Below are 26,739 nucleotides of genomic sequence, written 5' to 3' on the forward strand. Positions count from 1 at the left end.
GCCTCCGCTTGTCTCCCCCTGTGACACTGTCACAGACCTGATTTTCATCTGCTGCAATTTTGAAGAATTAAACCACCTCCATGGGAAGAAACTGTTTTGTGTAAGGACCTGCCCTTTTCTCTTTAAAAAATGCATAAGATAGTTTTATTTTAAAGCACTTTGCAAGTCAGCTTCTAAGAAGCACCTTTATTCTTTAACATTTGAACTGTTATGCCACAGGGAAGTCTTGGAAGGAAAAGCCAGTCCTACTTGAATAGCTCTAGCCAATTTAAGGAGCTCTTTAACTGAGATGAGTAGCCCTTGATTTCTGGTTCATACCCCTAGCATTTTTCCTTGTATTACAGTAACACCTTGAAGCCTCAACCGACATCAAGGTCCTGTTGCATTAGTTTCTGTGTAAATGAATAACCAGGAACAAATCCTCTTACCTACAGTGACAGCAATCTTATGTGCAGAGAAAGGTCTGATCTGTTGTCAGTGAAATATTATGGAGCAAGACTCTGTTAATTCAGGACTGGGAAGCCTGCAACATATATATGGTTTTGCCACTGTGCCTATTTGCTACTTTATTCCTCAGAGTCTCCATTTTTCCTATCTGAGAAACAAGGATAACAGCGCCCTACCTCCCAAGTGATCCGTAAGTCTACATTTACTAATGTCAGTTAAAATTTCCAGAGGGGAGAAACTGTAAAAGGCAAAAGTACCATCATTGGTAATCTACCTTCAAGTGGCAGGAAAGGTCCAATGTAAGGATCCCTCACAAAGAAGAATGTTACTAATAATCTGGCACTTCCTAGCCAGCTCTTTGGTTCCTACCTGTACCCAGTGCTGTTTCTGCCCACGACAAGGTGCTTTGGTTGCTTGCCACATGTGTACATGTTAAAGTCATTCTCTGGCACCAGGTCCACATCATGGAAAATGAAGCAGTCCCAGTTTTCCTCTTTCAGAGCCTCTAGGTAGCCTACATTCAGAAGTTTAGCTCGGTTAAATTTGGTATTGCCAGCCTGCAAAAAAAAAAGAGAGGAAAACAAGGCATTCACTAAGTCAGTAAACTAGCATAGCTACCTGGGTTCTGTCCTCATTATAGTTTAAAAATATCTATTATAGCTTTACAGTACAGTACCAAGTTCTCATGTCACACACAGAGCTATACCTTAAGACAAGATTTGGGAACCAGAAGAGGCCAATAATGTGGAGCATTTCTTCATCCCCTCCCTATTATGAATGATCACGCACAGTTGGGTTATCTAACTAAGAGAAGCAGCTATGTTGAGCAATAAGATTCCACTCCTATTATGGACCTTGCCCAATAATTTCCGATCAGGCCAAGTAATGAAAGAGCCATTGATACACAAGATAAACAATGGAAAGGTTGCTTATAGCTGTGTTAGCACACATTACAGAAACATAACAAGCAATTATATCACTACCATACCGGTGCTTTCCATCCAGAGATTTCAGAGTGCTTGGCAAGACTGGACAGGTATTATTGTCGTGTGGAGGAGCTGAATTCAAGAGAATTTAGGTGCCTTACCTAAGAGCATACACTATGTGGCAAAGCTAGGAATAAATACAGGTCTCCTGATGAACAACCTATTAGTTGATTTGCAGTCTACACACACTGCACTGTGCTAACATTATGAGACAGTGACTTCTAGTTTGGGCATTTATTTCACTTTTTTTCTGATTTTAAGAATTTGATCTTTCTCGTAGTTTGGTGCCTTTTATATCATAGAAAACACAGAAAATAAGGGTTGGAAGGGACCTCAGGAGGCCATCTAATCCAACCCCCTGCTCAAAGCAGCACAAAACTCAACTAGATCATTCCAGCCAAGGCTCTGTCTAGCTGGGTCTTAAAAACCTCCAAGGATGGAGCTTCCACCATCTTTCTGTGTAACCTGTTCCAGTGTTTTACTACCCTCCTAGTGAGAAAGTTTTTCCTCATATCTAACCTAAACTTCCCTTGCTGCAACTTGAGACCATTGCTCCTTGTTCTGTCATCTGCCACCCCTGAGCACACTCCAGCTCTTTGGAACCCCCACTCCAGGTAGCTGAAGGATGCAATTAAATCCCCTCTCAATCTTCTCTTTACTAGACTAAATAAGACCAGTTCTCTCAGCTTCTTCTCAGAAGTCATGTACCCCAGCCCCCTCGCCATTTTCATTGCCCTCTGCTGGACTCTCTCCAATTTGTCCACATCCTTTCTCTAGTGGGGAGGGGGAACTGAACACAGTACTCCAGATGTGTCCTCACCACTGCTGAATAGAGAGCAATAATCACTTCCCTTGATCTACTGGCAGCACTCCTATCAATGCAGCCCAGTGTGCCGTTAGCTTTCTTGGCAACAAGGGCACATTGTTGGTTCATATTCAGTTAATTGTCCACTGTAATCACCAGGTCCTTTTCTGCAGAGCTACTGCCCAGCCAGTCAGCCCTCAGCCTGTACTAGTGCATGGGATTGTTCTGTCATAAGTGCAGGAATTTGCACTTGTCCTTGTTGAACCTCATGAGATTTCTTTTGGACCAATCCTCCAATTTCTCTAGGTCTCTCTGAATCCTAGTCCTACCCTCCAGCATAACTACTACTTCCCCTCGCTTGGTGTCATCTGCAAACTTGCTAAGGGTGTACTCCATCCCATCTTCCAGGTCACTTTGAAGATATTAAATAAAACCAGCCCCAGAACCCCTGGGGCATTCCACTTGAGACCAGCTTCCAACTAGACATTGTGCCATTGACTACTACTCTCTGAGCCTGATGACCCAGCCAGTTTTCTATCCACCTTGCAGTCTATTCATCCAGCCCATACTTCCTTAACTTTCCTGCAAGAATGTTGTGGGAGACCATATCAAAAGCCTTGCTAAAGTCAAGGTACACCACATCCACCAGTCTCCCCACATCCACAGAGCCAGTCATCTCATCAAAGAAAGCAATCAGGTTGATCAGGCATGACTTGCCATTGGTGAATCCATGCTGACTGTCCTTAATCACCTTCTTTTCTTCCAAGGGCTTAAAAATGGATTCCTTGAAGATCTGCTCCATGATTTTCCAGGAACTGAGGTGAAGCTGACTGGTCTGCAGTTCCCTGGATCCTCCTTTTTCCCTTTTTAAAATATGGGCACTATGTTTGACCTTTTCCAACCATCCAAGACCTCTCCGGATCACCATGAGTTTTCAAAGATGAAGGCCAATGGCTCTGCAATCTCATCAGCCAACTACCTCAGCACCCTCAGATGCATCCCGTCTGGCCCAATGGACCTGTATATATGTCCAGCTTTTCTAAGTAGTCCCAAACCTGTTCTTTTACCACTGAGGCCTGCTCACCTCCTCTCCAAACTGTGCTGCCCGGTGCAGTAGTCTGGGAGCTGGCCTTGCCTATGAAGACTGAGGTGAAAAAGGCATTGAGTACTTAAGTATGTTCTGCATCATCTGTCACTAAGTTGCCTCCCCCATTCAGTAAAGTACCCACACTTTCCTGATCTTCCTCATTATTGACATGCTTGTAGAAACCCTTCTTTTTACCCTTCGCACCCCTTGCTAGCTGCAACTCCAGCTGCACTTTGGCCTTCCTGACTTCATCCCTGTATGCACGAGCAACACTTTTTTATTCTTCCCTAGTTGCTTTTCCAAGTTTCTACTTCTTATAAGCTTCCTTTTTGTGACTTAGTTTATTGAAGAGTTTCCCGCTAAGCCAAGCTGGTCTTCTGCCATACTTGCTAGTCTTCCTACACATTGGGATGGTCTGTTTCTGCACTCTCAATTAGGTTTCTTTAAAGTACAGCCAGCTCTCCGGAACACCCCTCCCCCTCAGACGAGCTTTCCAGGGGATCCAAAAACATCCGTTTCTAGTTAAAATTCTCAAAAACATACATTTCTATATGAAATTTTAGTTATGGCTAGAGAGCTTAGGGTTGCAGGCAGCTAGTTGTTTCATAAGCTCACAACAATGACAAGAAGACATACAAAAAACTATAATTCTTGCTTCCAAAATGATACCTTCTATCAGACCAACTGGCAAACGGCAAGAAAACTGTCCCTTTCTGCAAGCTTTCAGGAGCAAAGGGAAAAGCGTAGATGGTAAAAAGTCCCCACAGGTACGAATAAACTTCATTTTTCCACAGAGGGAGCTGAAGATCATTGCAGAACGAGGAAGTTTTTTTACCTCCCTGCCTGCCATCTGACAGGGAAGGAATTCTACCTGACCAACACATCAAAGAGTTACTCAGCACAGCTCACAACGACACTCTCCTGGACCCAGAGGGACAGACAGCCTTCCATCTTCAGCTCCCTCTGAGCAAAAATGAAATTTATTTCCTACCTATGGGGACTTCTTACCATCTTGTACCATCTACACTTTTCCCCAGAGCCTGATGAAGGGACTTTGATCCCGAAAGCTTGCAGAAAAGGATAATTTTCTTGCCATTTTCCAGTTGGTCTAATAAAAGGTATCCTTTTGGAACCAAGAATTCTAGTTTTTTGTACGTCTTTTTGTCTCAGACCAACATGGCTACCAAGTACACGCCTGAAACAATAACAAGGTTCACTTCAAAGTATTAACATCTACATTTTATTGTTTGTTTCCTTCCAAACAGTGCACATTTCCTGTCACTATGTGTGAACAGAAAAGTAGCTTCATGCATACACTTAGAAGCCATTAGCTTCTAGGCTCCTGCCTCCAAGCTTAAGTAACACTGTTGTTTGTGAGAGCTAGAAATGTAGAGATCAAAAGGCTACCAAAGAGTTAAAGCATCACCCAGGGGGTTGAGGGGTTGATCACTTGCCATAAGCTGCTCAGAGAAAAAGGAATTTAAAAAAGCTGGCTCTGCCCAGATCTAGGAAATGGTAAGCCTCAGGGAAAGAAAGGCATGTGTGCTGGGTAAACAAAAACCTTTTTTGAAAAAAGCAAGCATGTGTATATGGTGTTTTGTTATTTTTACATAAAGGATCGGAGCCCAATCGGATGAGCTGAGGTACTCATGCTTAAGACCTGGGGACTGCAACCAGGGTCTGGTGAGAGAGAGAGAGAGAGAGAACTGCATGTGTTTGGTGATGACTACATATGTGAGGAGACCAGGCAGAAGTTCAGAGGCACAGTTCACATGGTATCTGTGTGGTATCAGGGTCCAAAGTATTGTCATATTTAGGCCATGTATGGCACGCAAAAGCTAGTCTACCATTTTGGGTGTTCTGAAACTAGGTCATTTGCGGAGTGATAGGATGATGCAGGGGACTGGCAAAGGGATGTGAAACCCCTCCCTTTTATCTTGGGTCAAAGTCCCCCTAGTTAGCAGTAACAAAGAATTTGCAGTATCTGTTAAAAGCTGTTCACTGAATCATAGAAAATTAGGATTGGAAGAGACCTCATAAGGGGACTTCAGGAGGCCATCTAGTCCAACCGCCTGCTTAAAGTAGGACCAGCCCCAAATAGATCATCCCAGCCAAGGCTTTGTCTAGCCAGGTCTTAAAAACCTGCAAGGATGGAGAGTCCACAACCTCTCTGGGTGACCTGTTCCAGTGCTTTACTACCCCCCTAGTGAGAAAGATCTTCCTAATATTGAACCTAAACTTTCCTTACTGCAACTTGAGACCATTGCTTATTGTTCCGTGTCCCTAAACAAGGCATCCCAGACCACCTCTTACACAGAGCTAGCCACACCACTATTACAGCAGCCTCTAACTGCCCCCAGGCAGCACTCACTGTGCAAGCTCAAAGAACAAATTGACTTTTATTAGTAGATGTTTTGGATGGGGAATCCAGAAAGAAAAGATGACAATATTAAACTACCTATCCATTCCTTGGCAACACTGGTGACACCAAAAAGGAGAATACAGATCACCGAGCTCCTACTCTGCAGATACAGAAGATTCCCTACTCCCAGCTTTCAACATCACAAAACTTATTTTTTTAATTATAAAAAAAATATTTTTTTAAATCAAGTTAAAAGGAGCCTGCAGAAGGACACACTAGGGCTACTGCCCTTTTCATAATCAACAGATGTGGTGTGAACAGGACCCTTGCTCCCTTCCCTGAAATGGAGATTCATGCAGGTTTCAATGTTTCATATCCAGATCTGGTTCACCCTGTTTCTTTAGGGAAGGAGCTCACAAATAACAAAAGCAAGCAAAAAAACCCCAGGCATCTTTAGTTAGGCTATCTTTCACACTTGACTGAACCCTAATAATACAGGCCTGTGGGAGGCCTATGGTTTTATATCTTTGGGCTTTGCAAAGGAGACATCCAACAAAACAGTAAGGATGAGACTTGGCAATATTGACAGATTAGGTTGAGCTTCCAGGCTTTCTTCAGTATATCCTAAAGCAATAAAACAAGGGCCCCAAGAGTCCCACTCTTTCTCATTTTCAGAACACTTGTAAAACTATGACTCAACACAAAAAAGCAGGAAATTCCTCCCCCGTCTTTCTCCTCCCCCCCTCCCCCCACCTCGTGAAAGCAGATCCTGCCCAACACTTCTGCACCTGTTTGGCATGATATACAGCTACAGCATAAGCCTTCGCTCAGTATTTCCTGCCTCTCACTGGTTTATGACAAAACTATGAGGTTATTTAAACAGAAGCAAGTGAGAGGCTTGCCTTCATTTATCACCCTAATGACTGAAAGCAGAGCAGACGTATGAATGGAGGTGCAATAAAGCAGAGGGTACAGGGGAAAAAAGGCTCCTGACAGTGATGTATAAGAGAAAACACTGCTAGTTCCCCCTCCCTTCATTGTTGCTGCTTCAGGCTCTCCTGACCACAGCAGGAGTGTTGGGGCTGTCAGGGACTTGGCAAGTGTTAAATGTTTTCTCCAAAATTAACAATAACAACTGATTTAGCAGGCTCAGTGAGTGTGACAAGGCAGGTCCCAAACATACTGCTGTGACTAAATGTTCCCTTATGCCTTACCATAGTCCCCTTATTACAAAAAAGGATCTGTGCAAAGGCCACTTTTTTCTTAATTTGTTCTCAGCAAGACAACTCACCTCATGTTCACAGTTTATTGAGGGGGGCAACCTGCAAGCAAAAGGGTGGTATAGACTGATATGAGGCAAGATCCTGGATCTGAATACCTCCAAATTTGGGGGAAGAAAACACTGCAGCCTTGTTGCATAAAGTCAAGGTACAGGGTAAGTGCATTGTGGCAGCATCAAGCATTATGATCATGAAGACACCTCCAACAAACTAACATACATGTAACTATTTCTTCAGGCTGGCTGGTAGGTGCTGCCTACATGAACATATGATGATACTGGCTATGCTCAGGACATTTTCTAAAAGAAAACTTCTCAGCTTTGCTTGTGTCTGTTCAAATCCTTCAGCATGAGCAAAAGGTAGAAAGTGGAGGACTGTTGGATGCCAACCCCCTCTTTTAATCTCCAAAGGAACAGATCTGTCCTGAACAGGACTAGCCTTGGGTTCCCAACACTTCCAGCACAGTTGGATCTGATCTGGTGTTAGCAAAGTTGTGGCACTTTTAAAGCGCTTCTTGAATCCAGATGGATTTAAAGCCATTTGAGTAAAATGGAAGCCAAGCCCATTAACAAGGCAATCAGCAGGGAGGGCCCATGGAGGACTCTTCATGACAGCAAAGGTGGGATGCACAGCAGTGAGCTACTCTCCACTGCCTTTCCCAAAGCAGCTGCCTCACCTGGTGAATGACATAGATGCCATAGTCCAGCTGCTGTCTCTGCAGGAATGGGTGGAGGTGCTCCAGCAGGTATAGCAGGTGCTTTTCTCGATTGCGGTGTGGGATCAGGATGGCTACTCGTTGCAATGCTGAGCACTCTGCAGGGTGATACCGACCCTTCATGACCTGAGGGTTTTCCTCCTCCACCTCTTCTAATGTGAGAGATGCTTTGAAAATGAGCTTGCTAGGCCCTCCTGCAGGAGAAGCACAGGAAAAGTTCTCAGTCATTTCTGTTCTCGAGCTAGCCAATGCCCTCCTAGGAGCAGTCCAGGCTCAACCCTAAACCTGGATTTCTGCTTCGAGTGGAATGGCATGTGCTGCAAAGGGAACCCACAAGCCCTGGCAGAGGTGTGTCTGGAGATGCTTTACATTTACTCAGTATCAGATTAAAAACCAAGTGAAGACCAAGAGGAGCCCTGTTACATCAGAAAGGTACAGTGATGTCTCAAACAACAAGGAGAGGAAGGAATAAAATGTGGAGGGAAATATGGGAGATGGGGGTTGAGGAACTTCATAGTTTTAAACATGGACATGAAAGGACAGACATTGCAGGTTGAAGGCCATGATTTTTGATCAGGAAATGGGCCTGGGCTTGCTACAACTCTGTTAGCAAACAAAACTTTTCCAGTATCTGCTGTTGCCTCTCATCCAGTCTGAGCAAACAGTGAAAGCTCACTTGAAGGGGAATACAGACACCAGGAACCAGTGCTGCTGCAAAATACCAATTAAAAAAAGGATTCCAGGAAAACAAAGGAGCATTGTTTCAACTCCTTTTTTTCCCAGAAAAAAAAGTCAGTTTCCAAATGAGCACTAATCATAAACATGTGAACATGGATTTAGTTTTGAAGCCTGTTGTCGTGCTGGAAAGGGCATGTTTGTAAGGTGAAGAGAAGGCACATCTCATCACAGAAAGTGGGATTCAGCATGAAAGAGAGGAAAAGAAATGGAGAAAAAAGGAAGTGGTGAAACTAGTAGCAAGCCAGTCATGTAGAGATAGAGGTTCGTTTTCCCCACCTTGGTCACTGAAGATCACAAGTTCTCAGAAGTAATACGGGATGGGCCATACTCAAGGACAGCAGGTTAAACATTAACTGATAAAGAGCAGTGTTCAGGGCCCAGGTATGTGTCAATAGATATCTAGAGGCAAGGTTCCTTCTAAGGTGCGTGCGGTGCGTGCATGCACGCCATGCACAAACTTTTTTAGGCCATGCACCTGCCGAGATAGGAGCAGGGCTGCAGTGTGGGACATTTATAGAAGGTAAGCTTCTCTCCTAGGCAAGGCAGAGGGGGAGGCAGAGGCAGGGGCGGGAGCCTGGTGCAGGCTCCACCGGCTCCAGGGAACTGCTCCATTCTCCCGCTTTGCCTCAGGGGGCAAGGAGGCACGTGGGGTCAGGGCTGGAGAGCGGAGCAGTTCTCCAGAGCCAGTGGAGCCTGCACTAGCCCCCAGCCCCAGACTCCATCCCTGTCTTGCCTCACCTCAGGCAGGAGCCGCTGCCTGCCCCAAGTGAGGCTCCACCGGCTCCCAGGAACTACTCTGTGGGCTCCACCGGCTGCAGAGAAGAGCTCCACTCCCTGCCCCTAACACCACAGGTCTCCTCGCTCCCCAAGGTGAAGCGGGGGAGCGAAGCAGTGTCCCAGGGCTGGCGGAGCCAGTGCCAGGCCCTAGCCCCCAGGCTTCTAGCCCCCAAGCCCCCCAGCCCCCGGTGAGGAGCGAGGAGCTTACCTTCAGTAAGTGTCCCACGCCACACCAAAGCAATGCACTCACAGACCGCTACTCCTTACAGGGAACATTGTCTAGAGGTGCCCTGGGTAAACCCCAGCACCCATATGTCAAGTTACTGCTGCTTTTTCAGATGCACTTTCTACCTCCTTGCTTTGCACTGCCTAACAGAACACCCTAGCCAGAACACCCATGATCCAAACTAGTCTCCCAAACAAATGCAAGCAGCCTGCATGTCTCCCGGTAGGCTAGGTTGTGCCCATCTTTCAGAGTGAATGCAGGAAGATAGCAAAAGGATTAACTCTAGGTAATGAACAGAACAGCCTATGCTAAAATGAGCTGCCAAAGGTAGATTCTGTCATCTAGCCAAATAACTTACATTGGATATGGTGGGGACCCCATGACTTTTCCTCATGCATTACCAAATTGCCCTGCCCATCTCACCAGGTATTTCTAAGACAAACTGGCATCTAAGTGCGGGTCTAGTCCTTCACACTGTATTTGGTTCACATGAAAAGTGCCTGGCTGAGAAAAGCCCAGAAGGGAACCAGGCCAGTACTCTGAGTGCAGATGTAAGTTGTTAAAAAAAGGGAACCTCAGACACTTACGCAGGTATGGAGAGCGTGCAGGGCACTGGCCCACTGTTGACTTCACTGTGGGGACTTTCATAGTGGAAATCATCTGCTTGTTCCGATTCTCCTCTTCCTCCTCCTCCTCTTTCTCCAGCACCAAACTGTCCAACAAACCTTTAGCTTTTGGAGTTTCCTGCAGAGCAACCATGATGTAGTTGGAGCTGGCCCATCCCACCACCATCACACACAAGGCTAAGACCAGGAGCAACCTGAACTTGTAGGAGAGGTGAAGGACACCAAAGCTGAAGCCCATGGCCCTCCTTGCTTTGCAAGCTGCTTCCTCAGCACTGTTCCTGATGCAGTCCTCCTAGTGCACACTTCAGTGGGGAGAAAATAATGGACCCAGGAGGGATGTCACAGTAAAGTAGGAAGCTGGGATATAGCGCAGGCTGCCAAGCCTCTTGTTGCTTTGCAATTCATGGAATTCTGGTTCAGTGATTGATGGAAGGCAGACATCACAGGACTCACCCTGGTCCAAAAGAGGGTGAAAAGGTTAGTTGATATTGCCCCAGAAAAGCTGCTTTATAGCCCCCTCTAATCCCACAAAATGAGCTTGTGACATACTGATGCCCAAGGACAGCAGTTCGCCAAAGCAGGGAAGAAGCAGCAACAAGTGCTAGGCAGGAAAATGAGAGACCTGTGGTTGTTCATTATCCTGACAAAGATGGGTTGTGCAATGTTTGACAAATCACTTCCCCATTTTGTGCTTCTGTTTCCCCTCCTACTTTTTGCCTGCTATGTTCTATTCACATTATCAACTGAAGCAAACACTTCCTCTCACAATTTATGTGCAGCACGTAATGGACTACAATGGCTGCAAAGCAGGAAGTTCTGGTTGCCATGAGTGAAGTGAGACTCACAAAAAATTGAATCTGGCACAAATTCTGGCTGGTTTAGGAACAGTGCATCTTGCACTCGCACAAGAGGCTGCATAAGATGGTCCTTAAGGTCCCTCCCCACTCTAGGATCCTGTGAAAGTGAGGGACATGTGGAATTATTCCCCAGGAACTAAAATCTCTTTCCTTTCATGAGGAACATTGGCTTACCCCAGGAATGAAGCACATAATGCACACCTGGCATCAGAAATCCCTCATTCTTCATCAGCTGGCAAATACTACACCCTAGTGAGGCATATCTGCCCCTTCCCTTTCACAAGCTTTCACAATGTTGAAGAACTAACTGAAGAGAGATAAATTTTCTGTTTTCTTTAGTGGGGGTGTTGGTTTCAAATGACATTTCTCCCAAGGATCCAACCCCTTATCTCTTCCCCTGACTACCTTCTTGGTTTCACACTGAGATGACGCATACCTCCCGCAGGCACATCATCACACAGGGAAGATGGTCATTTCTTCACCAGAGTATAACAGAGCAATGAAAGCAATTTAAAGTGAAGAGATACAAATCCGACAGTGGTCTAATAATCAAGACATGCCAGGAAGGTGTTATTGATTGCAAGAGCTGCAAGAAACCAGGCAACCCTGCTAGAAGAGAGCATGCAGGGAGCGGCTGGGCAGGTGTTATACAAGTAAAGAGGAGTGATGGAAGCTGCCAGCAAACACTGACAAGGAATGCTATTCTGAATTGGTTTCCCAAATGAATGGGAAACCCATTGGAGCAGCCAATGATGGGAGAAGCATGGTTCAGTTTGCCTGTTTCCTCTTGCCCCTCCCTGTGTAAGGCAGTCCACATGCTTTTGGGGGAGGAGGGTGGACAAACTTAGGGATGGCATGATGGCCTGTTTTACCCACTCCAAGCTTCCCCCAGTTTAGAGGGAAATGGGGCTCTGGGCATTCGCTGGGAATAAGGTGTAGGCCCTACCCAGCAGCCACTACGTAGAATGACTAACTCCCCCAAATCTACACCCACTACTGTGATGAGGAGGAAGAGGGGACAGCTTTAGCAGGAAGGACAAGGGCAGGCTCTAGGCAGCAGGTACAGGACAGAAAGAAAGCAGGTGGCAGTGGGGAAGGGACAGAGTAATGCAGGGCCCAAAGGACTGATCCGACAGCAAGCAGAACTTGGGAGGAGGTAGAAACACGAACTGGGGAGCAAACAAGGAGAACTTAAAGCAATAGCACACAGCTCAGCCCTAACACGCCACCTGGGATTCCTGCTGCACCAACGCCCCTCTGGAACGCCTTGGGGCCATGCTCACCATGCAAAGGACTGGCAGCAACTCCTCAGACCCAGCGCCACCTACTCTAGCTGCTGCAGCACCTCCTCAAAACAAGCCCATTGCATGCTCAGCCCCACTCATGGCTGCCTCAGGCCCCATGCAGCCCCAGTACCACGGACAGGAGGGGGCAGGACATTGCATGCCTGGCAGAGGCCATCCCACTGGGAACTGACCCTGCTTTCCCCTGGGGTGAGCTGGGGAAGGCTTGGCCCAGAAGCATGGAGGAGCCTTCCAGGTCTAGGCTGTGGTAACACAAATGTGGTGGGAGATGCAGGGAACCCATTGCCTTGCCCAGGACCTGCTGCTGTGGGAAGGGGCCAGGCAGACCCACCGCAGGGCTGGGGTCTTGCTGTTGTGGCTGGAAGGTCCCGTCTGACCCCTATGGCACAGGAGAGGTCTGCAGCCCCAGCCCCTGCCCATGGAGGCAAGGGGAAGCCACAGCTTTGCAGCTGGGCAGTGCCACTTAGTGGCTCAGCCACCCCTGCCACCCCCTGCCTACAGCTCCCTGCCAGTGGCCTGGGGCCCACACAGTGCTCAGAGCACAAGGAAGACAGGAAGGGCTAGGGCTGAAGCCATTCCTGCCAGAGCTCTCTCTCCTGGGTGACAATCAAGTGCTGCCAGCATTTGAACAACAAGCCATCCTCAGCTACCAGTGCATGGACCGTCTTCCCCCATCACCTACTGATTCCCTGCTTCTCCTTCCTACACATTGGTGAATACTTCCCCACACACCCCAGCCTTGGTTGCAGGCTGGCTGGGAGTCAGTTTTGCCTGGCAGCTGTTCATTTGAGGAACGGCATCCTTCAATTTCTGAGAATGGGTCTCCCCAAGTGGATGTCTCCCTAGAGGATTAAGTAGGAGAGGAGGTGAGGTGTCATGGCGGCTAGACTCTAACAATTTGCTCCCATGTCCTCCTCATATTAGTCAAGCAGCCTGCGCAGTGGAGAGAGGACGTAAAGACTATGTGCTGCATCCCTCTTTCATCTCTGTATCTCAGCCACCCTGGCCATTTGAATTTGACAGATAAAGGCATGAAAATAACTCAGCACTTCCACAATCACCTTGCTTAACTGGCTTAAGTTTGGCCCCATGCGAACATATGTAAGAACTTGGACACATGGAAACATTTGAGATGTATCAGACCACACAGGCCCCTAGAATACTCCAGCTCATTATATCACTCTTATCTGTACACAGCTAGAAGAAGAGTTCCCTGCAGAAATTCAGGTCATTTGGAAGGGTAATTAATGCAAATCCCCAGGCAAGCAAACAAGTCTAAAGAAGCTTCACCTCTTTGGTGGAATTTGCATAATCTGCCATTATCTCTACTGAGTGTCCAAACTAACATGAGACGAGGTTGTTACTCTTACTCAGTGAAGAGCTCATAGAAGACTGTGACACATGGGTTCTGGATTAGAAAATGGACAAATGTGTGTCACATACCCCACAGATTACGGACACTACCAGAAGAATTTAGTATGTGTGTGGAGTGTGTACTGATTTTAAGCGTGTTTTCTCTGCAATGCTTTTGTCCTAATTAAATGATAGCATGCTCTATAAGAACCCAGAGGGTCGGACCCAGAGGGTTGTGATTGATGGCAGTCACTCATCATGGTGCCCTGTGACCAGTGGGGTCCCTCAAGGCTCTGTCCTGGGACCCATACTGTTCAACATCTTCATTAACGATGTGGACATTGGAATCAGGAGTGGACTGGTCAAGTTCGCCGATGACACCAAACTTTGGGGCAAAGCATCCACGCCAGAAGATAGGCGGGTGATCCAGGCTGACCTGGACAAGCTCAGCAAATGGGCAGACGAGAACCTCATGGTGTTTAACACCGATAAATGCAAGGTTCTCCACCTTGGGAGGAAAAACCTGCAGCACCCGTATAGGCTCGGCAGTGCTACATTGGTTAGCACTACAGAAGAAAAAGACTTGGGGGTCATCATTGACCACAAGATGAACATGAGCCTCCAATGCGATGCTGCGGCTAGTAAAGCGACCAAAATGCTGGCGTGCATCCATAGATGCTTCTCGAGCAAATCCCGGGACGTCATTCTCCCCTTGTACTCGGCCTTAGTGAGGCCGCAGCTGGAGTACTGCATCCAGTTTTGGGCTCCACAAGTCAAAAAGGATGTGGAGAAGCTTGAGAGAGTCCAGAGGAGAGCCACGCGCATGATCAGAGGTCAGGAAAACAGATCTTACGATGACAGGCTGAGAGCCATGGGACTCTTTAGCCTGGAAAAGCGCAGGCTCAGGGGTGATCTGATGGCCACCTATAAGTTTATCAGGGGTGACCACCAGGATCTAAGTAGGAGAGGATCTGGGGGAACGTCTGTTCACCAGAGCGCCCCAAGGGATGACGAGGTCGAACGGTCACAAACTCCTGCAAGACCGTTTCAGGCTGGACATAAGGAAGAATTTCTTTACTGTCCGAGTCCCCAAGGTCTGGAACAGTCTGCCAGCGGAGGTGGTTCAAGCACCTACGTTGAACACCTTCAAGAGTAAATTGGATGCTTATCTTGCTCGGATCCTATGAACCCAGCTGACTTCCTGCCCTTTGGGCAGGGGGCTGGACTCGATGATCTCCCGAGGTCCCTTCCAGCCCTAATGTCTATGAAATCTATGAAACTGGTTGGTCAGTGCCTAACTCTCTTTGCATCTTAGAGGCAGATGAAGATAGTTCTGATGGTGAACTAAAGCCAAGACTGCTAACGCAATTACAGTGAATTGCAGGAGGAATGCAAGCCCAAATTCCTAATCTGGAGGGAGCTGATTGCAGGACTCCATCAATCATGAGAGAGGTGATGGCCAGAGGCCTGAGAACTGAGTGGAGTGCCCCCAGAGACCATGGAGGAGACAGAGATGTAATTAGCCTAGAGGTGTGACACTGTGTCATTCCTAACATGCCTAGACCAAGTCAGCTGCCTGCATCTACCCCAGCAAGCACACGTGTGAAGCAAGACTACCAGTCCTATGCCACAGCTGCTTCAACAAGCTAGACCTTGGCAACTCGCACATGGAGTCCTCTGGTTCCTCTATTAAGCAATAGCCTTGTCAGAAATTTACTATCAAATCCACAAGCCCTTCCCCCATTCTCCACCCTACAGTGTGGCATGCCCTCAGACAGCAAACCCCAGTTGGCAGGCTAGCTAAAAGGCTCTTTTCTCCAGCTAGGCCACAGAATCATAGAATCAAAGAAAATGAGGGTTGGAAGGGACCTCAGGAGGTTACGTAGTCCAACCGCCTGCTCAAAGTAGGACCAGCCCCAACTAGATCATCCCAGCCAAGGCTTTGTCTAGCCGGGTCTTAAAAACCTGTAAGGATGGAGAGTCCACAACCTCTCTGGGTAACCTGTTCCAGTGCTTTACTACCCTCCTGGTGAAAAAGGTTTTCCTAATATCTAACCTAAACTTCCCTTGCTGAAGCTTGAGACTGTTGCTCCTTGTTCTGTCATCTACCACCACTGAGAACAGTTTACCTCCATCCTCTTTGCAACCTTGCTTCAGGTAGTTGAAGGCTGTTGTCAAATTCCCTCTCAGTCTTCTCTTTTGTAGACTAAATAAGTCCAGTTCCCTCCACCTCTCTTCAGAAGTCGTATACCCCAGCCCCCAAATTATTTTCACTGTCTTCTGCTGGACTCTCTCCAACTTGTTCACATCCTTTCTATAGTGGAGGACCGAAAACTGCCTAGTGCAAGGGGACTGAACCAATGATCTTGCAAGGTCCCTTCCAGCCCCTAACAATCTATGAATCTATGAAAAACTGTACACAGTACTCCAAATGTAGCCTTACCAGTGAAGAACAGAGTGAAATAATTACTTCCCTCAATCTGCTTGCCATGCTCCTAATAATGCAATCCAGGATGCTGTTCACCTTCTTGGCAACAAGGGCACACTGCTGGCTCATATTCAGCTTATTGTTCACTGTAACCCCCAGGTCCTTTTCTGCAGAGCCAGTCAGTCCAAAGCTTGTAGCAGCATATAGGTTTCTTCCACCCTAAGTGCAGGACTTTGCAATTGTCCTTATTGAACCTCATGAGATTTCTTCTGGCCCAATCCTCCCATTTGTCTAGGTCACTCTGAATCCTAGCCCTACCCTCCAGCTTATCTAATACTCTGCCCAGCTGGGTGTCATCTGCAAACTTGCCAAGGGCAGGTGGGCAAAATACAACCCTCAGGTTGGATCTGGCCCACCAAGCAATTTCATCCACACTGTGGGCAACCACCAATTAATTAACTACAGACCTCCCAACCAGGGAGAAGAGCTTGACCAGGAATTCATAGGTCAGCTCACAGAGGTAGTGAAGGCTAAAGATGTGGTAGTCATGGGGGACCTGAACTTCCCAGATATCTGCTGGGAGGAGCAGTCAGCCAGGTCTGACTGCTCACGTAGGTTCTTAGACAGAGTGCAGGACCTCCATCTAACACAGGAGGTGCACAGCCCCACCAGGGGGGACGCCTTGTTGGACCTAGTGCTGGCCATGGGTGATGACCTGGTGAGGGGGCTCCAGGTGCTTGACCACCTGGGCGACAGCGATCATCGCCTGCTGGAATTCACCATCCAGCGCAAGGTGGCAAAGGCCTGCAGTAAGGCAGCAGCCCTAGACTTTAGGAGGGCAAACTTCAACAAGCTAAGGAGGATAGTTGGGGATGCGCTGAGGTCCCAGAGGGGAGGGGAGCCAGATGTCCAAGGAGAGTGCTTGCTCCTTAAGGAGGCGATCCTCCAAGCCCAAAGGAAGGTAATCCCAATGAGGATCAAAGGGAGCAGGAGAGCACACAAGCCTCCATGGCTCACCAAAAACATCCGGGAATGTCTCCTTGCTAAAAAGGAGGCGTGTACCCAATGGAAAGAAGGGGTCGTCACCAGAGATGACTATTCTGCAGTCGCTCGGGGTTGTAGGGGGGTAGTTAGGAAGGCCAAGGCAAAGATGGAATTAGGACTAGCTTCTCAGATTAAGGACAATAAGTCCTTCTTTAAATACATAGGGGACAAAAAGAAGGTCCCGGGTAATGTGGGGCCCTTGCAGGACGTGTTAGGAAATCTGGTCGTCACACCAGACGACAAAGTTAACATGTTTAATGATTTCTTTGCCTCTGTCTTCCTAAGTAGGGACCAGAACAGCCACCTCCCTGCTGGGGCCCCCTCGGGCCCCAGGGGAGGCACACCTGGGCCAAAGGTTAATGTGGAACTAGTTAGGGGGCTTCTGGAGGGGCTGGACATGTTCAAGTCAGCTGGCTCAGACGATTTCCACCCTAGAGTCCTAAAGGAATTGGCCGAGGTCATTGCAGGACCCCTGGCACGGCTTTCTGAGCACTCGTGGTGCTCTGGTGTGGTCCCAGAGGACTGGAAGAGGGCCAACATGGTTCCCATCTTCAAAAAGGGGAGGAAGGAAGACCCAGGAAAATAGGCCAGTTAGTCTTACCTCAATCCTAGGCAAGCTGTTTGAGAAAATTATGCTGGCACACATCCATGAGGGGCCAGCAGGGGACTGCATGCTTAGGGGCGACCAACACGGGTTCATCAGTGGCAGGTCCTGTCAGACCAACCTGGTGGCCTTCTATGATCAGATCACCAGATCATTAGATGCAGGGGTAGCAGTGGATATAATCTTCCTGGACTTCCAGAAGGCCTTCGACACTGTCTCTCACCCTGTTCTCATTCAGAAACTGGGGGGCTGTGGTGTCGACGCCCACACAGTCAATTGGGTCGCCAACTGGCTGGAGGGCCGCACCCAGAGGGTGGTAGCGGATGGGTCCTTCTCAACCTGGAAGGACATGGGCAGTGGGGTTCCCCAGGGCTCGGTCCTCGGGCCCACACTGTTCAACATCTTCATCAGTGATTTGGACAAGGGGGTAAAAAGCACCCTGTTCAAATTTGCTGATGACACTAAGATGTGGGGGGACGTGGGCACACCAGAGGGAAGCATCAGGCTTCAATCAGACCTAGACAGGCTACAAGGGTGGGCGGATATAAATAGGATGGGATTCAACACAGACAAGTGCAAGGTGATGCACCTTGGGAGGGACAACCGGCACCATACCTACAGGTTAGGGAACCCCCCTCTTTTCAGCATGGAGGCGGAAAAGGATCTTGGCGTCATAACTGACTCCAAGATGAACATGGGCCGGCAGTGTGGAGAGGCAGTAAGGAAGGCCAACCACACCTTGTCATGCATCCACAGATGCATCTTGAGCAGGTCCAGAGAGGTGATCCTCCCCCTCTATGCGGCACTTGTCAGGCCGCAGCTGGAGTATTGTGTCCAGTTCTGGGCGCCGCACTTCAAGAGGGATGTGGACAGCATGGAGAGGGTCCAGAGGAGGGCCACTCGTATGATCAGGGGGCAGCAGGGCAGGCCCTATGAGGACAGGCTGCGGGACCTGAACCTGTTCAGCCTCCACAAGAGAAGGCTGAGGGGGGATCTTGTGGTCTGTTATAAGCTAGTCAGGGGGGATCAGAAGGCATTGGGGGAATCACTATTCCCCCATGCACTGCCAGGAGTGACCAGGAATAATGGTCACATGCTGGCAGAGGGCAGGTTTAGGCTAGATATCAGGAGGCGCTACTTCACGGTCAGGGCGGCTAGGAGCTGGAACCAACTTCCAAGAGAAGTGGTGCTGGCTCCTACCCTGGGGGTTTTTAAGAGGAGGTTGGATGAACATCTTGCTGGGGTCGTTTGACCCCAGTACCTTTTCCTGCCATGGCAGGGGATCGGACTAGATGATCTACGCAGGTCCCTTCCGACCCTAGAAACTATGAAACTATGAATTGTACCCTACCTAGCCCACATACCTCACTGCCAACATTGTGTGTGGAAGAGCCCAGCCCAGCCAGTATGCACAGCCTCCAGGCAGAGCTATAGCCGGGCAGGAGTGTGGAGCTGGGCCTGGCCCACGCCCAGAGGGGTGGCAGGAGCACAGAGATTGGGTGGGTAGGGTGTGGGGTGTGATGGAGAGTGGGGGGGCATTGGGACCCCCCCTGTCCCAGTGTACAGCCCCTGCCAGCAGCAGAAGCAGCAGGTGGCAGGCCCTCAGGCAGGCTGTGGCCTGTACATGTGCTGCTGCCCAGCAGCATGCAGCTCCAGTCAGTTCTGGATGCTGCACATGGCAGCAAGGAAAAGAGCCAGGCCAGCCCACCTCTATCTCACGGGCTCCCCGTGACTCGCATGCAGCTCCCGGCATTCATGCGCCACCAAGCGAAAGCCCTCCATGATGGAGTGAGCTGCCTTCCCCACTCACTGCCGCCACGTGCAGCTCAAGGGACTGCACTGGAAGTGGAGCTATTACACAATCATCTCTATATACAGTATGCAAACACAAATCATGACAAAAATATATAGCAGATGTTTGACTTTTAGTATATGATTTGGTTTTTTTCTGTTTCCAAGATGGAACCCCCCGGGAACAGAAGTACTTCTGGGGACAAAAGGAGGGACTTCCAATGGCAAAGTTCTGGTCCCAAGATGGCAACCAGGGGTGGGATACCTGTCAAGGGGCAGGGCTACCCTTGCAGTCCTCAACAACTCACCAAAATTCATTAAGTGGCCCTCCAGCTGAAATAACTACCCAACCCTGCTTTATACAGTTCCCTCCAAGCTCATATGAACTCTACCACAGGCCCCTCCATGGAGACTTAAATTGGAACCCAAGGCTGGAGCACTGGGAGAGGGAGTATCTTAAGATAAGGGGTATCTAAGGGGGGAAGGAAGGGAAGTCAGCCCCCAGCTCCTCAGGCAGGAGAGCTGTATGCTTTCATTTCAGTGAAGCCCCGTGCCCGGGAAATACATCAGGCAGACTCAAGGGAGACAGTGCCATGTGCCTGATAATAAGACCAAGGGAAGCTGAAAAGCACACAGGTCTAGCATCCTAAGATTCAAACACAAGAGCCAGCCATGTGACAGCCCAGCCTACAGAAGCTCTATGCAAGCAGCAAGCAATGGAAGCACTCATCCCAATCCTCCTCTGGCTGCTCTGTACAATAGAAGCCAGGGTCAGCAATGTTTTCCAGCAAGAACTGACCGAGCTTGCGTCTGAGGAAGACAGACAATAGGAGCTGGCCACCTCCATTTTTTCTCCCTGCTGCTCTGTTGCAGCATGGTGTATGGAGAACTCCCTCCGCCAGAGCCCCAGATACCAGAAGAGTGGACAGAACCTCCTACCGCTAAATGCAGCTGAAGCCAGGGCTCTGGAGGCCAGCTGTAGGCCATAGGCTGCACACCCTTGATGTAATCTAATTAAGATGCCTGGCAGCAACATAAGCAGCCATTTAAATCATTCAAATAGCACAAGCCATTTGACACATTGATTTCTATCTTAAAGGCACACTAATTTTAGATTGTCTCGGCTATTCACACCTCATTAAGACTGATTATCTTATTATTCAACAAGGTGCTGTCAGCATGTGCCTGTCCTTGCTATATTAAGTTATTTAGAGGGCAGACACAAGCCATACGTTGGTCCTTTATTCTCCTCTCTGTGCTGTGCAGCAGTCTGTGTAATGACTACAGCAGCAGCTAGAGCTAAAAAGAGGAAAACACTCAGCTGCAGGGTTTGCAAGGCTAACAGTTCATGTGGAGCAAATTCCTGCTTATCAAACAAGTCTACTATATGTCACGGAGTCTGTATGAAGTTTCCTCCAGTCAGCAGCCATTACATATTATGGTCCTGCCTCAGTGATATCCAAGGTGGTAATCTTGCAGGTAGTTCTGAGATGAAAAGTGCCACTGCATTGTTTAAAGCACAAAGATTATCTGCACCCATGTATTCCCACTGCCAGACCTGTTGGCAAGCATCCCTCCTTGGCACAGAATCACACAACCATCTTCAAGAGCCTATAAATCTCAGACTCACTGGGTTGGACCAAAAACCAGACAAGCAGAAACCTTTGATCAATAAAGACAGGGGACACTTCCTGCTCACACATGATGATGACACACATATGACACAATTTCCAAGTGAACAAGATAGCAAACAGAAGCTCCCTGAGCTTCCAGCAGAGACAGAGTCCAGTAGGGGTCTTTTCCCAGGCAGGGTTCATAAACTCCTTATGGGACACTCACTGATTTCTGTTTCTGAAGTTCACATTGATCAGATCACAACTTGTCTCATCCTTGCAACAATGTGATGAGTGAATGCTCAGAAAAGACTTCACAGGTCTGAAAAGGAACCTGAAAAAGGAAGTGGGGGGGCCACAGGCTGAAAGGGAATTTTTGTTTGTTTTGGGTTCTGTTCCCTTTACCTGCTTGCTTTTTAAATTAGAAGCAAAGGTCTTGTCTGGACTGGAAGGTCTCTCATTCTTCTCCATAGCAGTGGTACACAATACATGGTTCATGGGCCATATGGCATGTGGGCTTCCTGGGCAATCTCAGTGGCTTGCCACAATTCTTTATTAAACAAAAACAGATATGAAAAGGAAAACAGCAAGCCCCATGTCCCTGTTAATCTACACATGCACATGCAGTACAGTTTCTTGCCTGAAAAAAGGCTGAGGGCTTACATCCCATTAGAGATTCTGGAGAACACCCCCCTAGTGGCAGCCCCCAATGGCAAGAGCTCCTTGCAAGGGGCTCTCAGCAAAACTATACCACAGGAAGTTAGAAAATGTTTCCCATTACCACTAATTCACTTTCAGCTTCTCTGATATTAGCAACATCTGAAGTCCCTGGTGCAGACAGACTGCTACATCTCTTGATGCCTTACAAATTATGTTGATTAGACCTGCTCCAAACTCAGTCCCTTTTGATCCCACATGTAGTCTCTTTTCTAGTACATCTGTAGGTGCTCCAGTAGGTGGCTATCCAATATGGATCTGCTCCTCAAAAGAATGGGTGACAACAATCAGCCTCTTAGGCACCCCAAATGGAGTGGAAGAGGGATGGATTACTGCCTGGAAGGAAATTTTCTTTGTAAGTGCTTTCTGGAGGTCTGTTAACCGGTTTGGGAAACAGGTATTTCAAGAGATGTGTGGCTTCAGTGCAGAGCCTGGTTCAGATCTCTTCCACTACCAGCACTTCATGCTCCAGGCAGGAGAGATGGGCTCCAGCAGCTGCAGGACTCCAAAACAATCCAGCAGGAGCATGGTCTGAGTTTCTTTCCTCCTTTTCACATGCTCAGAATGGCTGCAAGAACAGAGTCAGCACCAGTTAACTTTTCCACTGGCCATGGCATTCACAACTTCCCACGGCTGCCAACACGCCCAGAGTCGGTCTGAAATCACACTAGTATCTCCACTTACGATTCCACTCCTATAGACTGTTTTTAATTTTTGCTGTGCCTGCTCTTCCCTCAGAAGTGAAGAATGCATTGCATTCAAAAGCTTATCCAAGTCTAATGTCAACCATGTAGTCGGTCCAATAACATGTATCGCCCACAAAATCCTTCCCCCAAAAGGACACAATTTTGATGTCTCAGCAGTGAGAAGTTCCCTTCCTTTGCTCTCTGTATTTCTCTCGAACCTGTCCAATTCATTTCTGACAATTAGATCTAGCCAGGAATAGTCATTTCACACAGTATTCACAACCACCCCTCTATTCTGATGCTATATCTTCCTATGCACCAAATTTTCTAAAGTTTGGTCCCCCTTAACCATTAAGTCCTTTTATTCTGCATGCATATACAATGGATGGTTTAGAGATTATCTGCTTTTCTCATAAAAGCCTGTGATACATTGGAAACCCAAATGCTCTAGTTTAGTGGTTTTCAACCTTTTTTCATTTGCAAACCCCTAGTAAATTTTGAATGAAGGTGTGGACCCCTTTGGAAATTGCAAATGGAGGTGTGGATGCCTTTGAATTGTAAGTGTGGGTATTCACATACTCTTGATTGATCATAGTCATCTTTTGTGGACCCCTTAAACATAGTCTGTGGACACCCCTGGGGCCAACAGACCACAAGCTGAAATCCATTGTTCTAGCCCGGAAGTCAGCAATCTCTGGCCCATGAGCCAGATCCAGACTCCAAAGATCTTTGACGTGGCCCACAAAACTCTGAACTGAGCTGCAACAGAGAGGGGGGATTGATGACACAAAGAAGTAGATGTAGCAGTCCTGAAAGCCAACTTAAAGGAGCCACCTCTACTCTGTGCCAAGGGCTGCTCGCTCACTCACTCACCCACACCAGTGAATCCGCCATTTGCACTTGGTGTTGGCCAGGTTTATTGGTGGTGCATGGTAAGCAGAGACTACATTAGAGGGCCCCCTAATAGTGGCTGTGCTGGCAGTGGCACAGGGCAGCAAGGGGAGGACAGAGGGATTGGTGGCCCACAGCAGCGACCAGGTCGCAAGCAGTTGCCCATGCTTGTAAAAGGTTGTCAGCCCCTGTTCTAGTGAATAATACTCATTCAATGAACACCAAAGCAAATTCAAGATCATCAGGGTCTCCATATGCTCATACTGAAGAACCCCAGTATTGGGCTGGGGATTTTTTTAATGCTAAAATTCTGCTACTGGTATCCAACCTTCTCTTTATTGTACTGCTGCTTTCTGTCTGAGCTGCAGGCTCCAAATCAAGTACTCAGAACAGGGTGGGACAGGGAAGTGAGAATGTGAGAAGCAAGGGATGAAGGAAAGTTGCTAAGAAATGAGGAAGTAATAAGAGATAAAAGTAAGTAAGCAGCTCAATCAAAAAGAAGGAAGAGAGAAAAGCAAAAATTGAAAAGCAGAAAAAGGGAGAGATTACTCAGTAGGACAGGCATGTGCTAACTTATACAAGACAATAGGCAAGAAGAGTATTCATCTTTTTCAATTATGATGAAAAAGAATAAACCGAAGTGGGGGAATAATATCAAAGGAATTAGAAATGGACCCAAAATAAAAAACACCTTAAAAACCAGTTTAGGCAGACAAGGTTTTTTGGGTATATCTGATATCTTTTATTAGACCAACTCAAATAGCTGGAAAAATTCTTCTAAGCAAGCTTTCAAGTTTAAATACCCTTCATCAGGCTGAGGAAGCATCTGTAGTTGGTGTGTGCTTTTCATGGATGGAATGAATAGTAAAGAAACCAGAGGCTGGTATGCATGCAAGATAGTCAGTCAGTAAAAATGTAAATTGAGGAGTCAATGGGGTGCGGAGGGAAAGGAGGAGGAGGGGAAAGGGAATGAATGTAGCTGGTAAATAGTGGAGAGGTGCCTGGGGAGTCAGATGTCAGGCAGGTTATAATGTGTCAGAAATCCAATGTCTATATTTAGTCCATTATTTTTTGTATCTAGGAGGTTGATGAACTGAAGTTCATAGACTCATCTGTGAAAAGTGTTTTGTAAATTCCCTTTGAGGCTGAGAACTGAGAAACTGGAAAGAGAGTGGTTTTCTTGTGAGAAATGTGCCCCCACAGGTAACTGGGTACACTGGTCCATGTGCACAAATGGAAGCAGCATTGCAACATGCAAAACAGCAAGGCTTTACGAAATCTGGCTAAGACAAACTGGAACCTTCTCCCCTTCCAACAATATTGCTACCAATGCAGCGCAGGTGCCCACTATTATTTTGGAGTCCCCATCTATCTTCTCCTGCCATGGCTTCTGCAGCCATCTCCAAACAACACAGGTCTCCACAGAACTTTCAGTTGCACTCTCCGGGATTTCAGAGCATTGGCTATGTGAACATCTGGAAGGCTGACAGCAAGATGGCACTGCCCCTGAATTTGTTGGGATGCTAACATATCAAATGCTGGACATAGGATTGTGGCTTGTTGTGTTCTGCATAACATCTACTAAATGAGAGGTGAGAATTGTTGCATGGAAGGGTACCTAGGCACTGATGGAGTCTATAGCCAACAAGCACAACTGGATAGTGAGGTCATAAGCAACAAGTGCTGGGGGTGAAGAAAGACAAGTAAAGTAGGGATGTTCTCACATGCACACTAGACATGGAGGTTCTAATGTAAATTCAGGTGTCATTTTCCAGGTTATGAGATTGTGTAACATCCTGTCCCTGGTTGTTGCAAAGCTTGGCACCACCAACTGTAACTATTTTGCAGACCTCTGAGGTGATGGGGCTGCAGTAAAACCTCCTGGTTGCAGCCATGGCACCCAGTCTTACTGCAATGGAGTGGGCACTGGTTATTGGTGGGGACCTACTTAATTTGCAGTTTCACAGATTTTGTACAAACCGTGAAATCCAGGATTGTCTAGGAAATCAGCAACAAAAAAACCTCCAATAAAAATAAAATGTTGGCTTGACAGTAGGAGCCAGCAGTCCTCACTGCTGGGAGGGGAAGGCACCAGCTGGTGAGGTAGCACAAAGGGCAGCAGACAAGATGGTTGGTGACTGCCCCTTCATCCCTTCTCCTCCTTGCAGGGCCTCTCTGCCAATCTGTGCGAAGGAGCAAGGTGGCATGAAGGGCAGCCAACTATCAAGATGGCAGCTGCCCCCTTGTCCCACTTTCCCCCTGGGGCCTCTCCGTCAATCAGTACCAAGGAGTGGGACTTCTCTGCCAATCAGTGCTGATGCAGAGGGCCACCACAAAACAACTGCAAAACTGGCTCTGCATGGCACAAGTGGGCTGTGAAAAACCCTTTGTTTTACCACAGTGTAGGTCGCTAGCTATTGGTTCAGCAAACCAGGAACTTTAATAAATGCATGTGTACAAACAATGAAAACCTCATACTTACCAACCGTGAACAATAAAAGTTAAGCCAGTCAACAAAGTTCAAACCACGTAAAAACAACCCCCTCAATGTGCAAACTTGAATGACAACTTAAGCATGGTTTATGCAATAAATAATAGTACAAAAGAAGGCTGCAGGCAGCATCAGTGATAGTGCTACCAGGTGCCAATATATATCCTCTTCTCTATTTTCTCCTCCTGCCTCTCTCATTATGTCCGGTGCTGTATAGTTGAGGTACAGAAAGAGGAGGGCTGCTTGGCCCCTGCTGTTCCTGAACCAAGGGATGACTGTCAGTTCCACCTGCTGCATTATGCAGCTCCCTGAAGTATACAAGAGGTAGAAAGAGTGGAAATTTGAGGTGGTCCTAGGAGAATCAGGAGCAGCACCTGTGTAGAGGGACACACAGAGCAATCTATGCACAAGGCTGGACCCTCCCAGCCACTGTCACTAATTGTGACTAGTTCTAGTACCAAACTGTGCAGAGATTCTTGGATCTACAGATGCTCCTACCCATTCTCCACTATTGTGAATTGGCACCGAGTTCCCAGTCCTGCCTCTCACTCTGTGATTTTCTGCTTCCATGCCCATGCCAACTGTTTTCTCAGATCCTGATCCTGTTTCCCCTGTTTCCCAGAGTAGTCCACACAATTCTGGGCCTCGCCTTTGTATCCCAGACACAATGCTGGCCTTTGAACCTCTGCTGTCACATCCACGTGTTGAAGCTTGGCAGAAGGACAGCTGGCCTTAAAATGTCTGCAACTGGACATAAAATAGTCCACTTATTTTCTAATATTAAAAAAAAAATAGTAAGTCCCTCCATGGTAACTATACATTACAAGTCTGCTGACTGCAAACTTTGCCATTTTTAATATGTTATCCCTGCTGGCAGGTTCAAGGCAGCAGGTAAATATTTGTCAAGGCAA

General features: G+C 47.6%; 1 protein-coding gene across 3 annotated transcripts in view; it reads right to left on the bottom strand.

Moving 5' to 3' along the window:
• B4GALT4 (beta-1,4-galactosyltransferase 4) overlaps window positions 1-26,739 on the bottom strand; it is a 65,505-nt gene that overhangs the window by 20,725 nt on the left and 18,041 nt on the right. For 2 of the 3 annotated variants that reach the window (XM_090056747.1, XM_090056758.1), the window contains exons 3-5: window positions 10,011-10,503; window positions 7,644-7,876; window positions 817-1,004 (exon numbers count right to left, since the gene is read on the bottom strand). In XM_090056747.1, coding sequence (XP_089912873.1) covers window positions 817-1,004; window positions 7,644-7,876; window positions 10,011-10,287 — 698 coding nt within the window. In that variant the 5' untranslated portion in view covers window positions 10,288-10,503. Of the gene's footprint in view, window positions 1-816; window positions 1,005-7,643; window positions 7,877-10,010; window positions 10,504-21,824; window positions 22,329-26,739 lie in introns of all 3 variants that reach the window. The other variant, XM_090056767.1, reaches the window with a different exon arrangement.

This window comes from Crocodylus siamensis, chromosome 1, assembly GCF_052110815.1.
Source record: "Crocodylus siamensis isolate JL-2025a chromosome 1, ASM5211081v1, whole genome shotgun sequence".
Lineage (NCBI taxonomy): Eukaryota > Metazoa > Chordata > Crocodylia > Crocodylidae > Crocodylus > Crocodylus siamensis.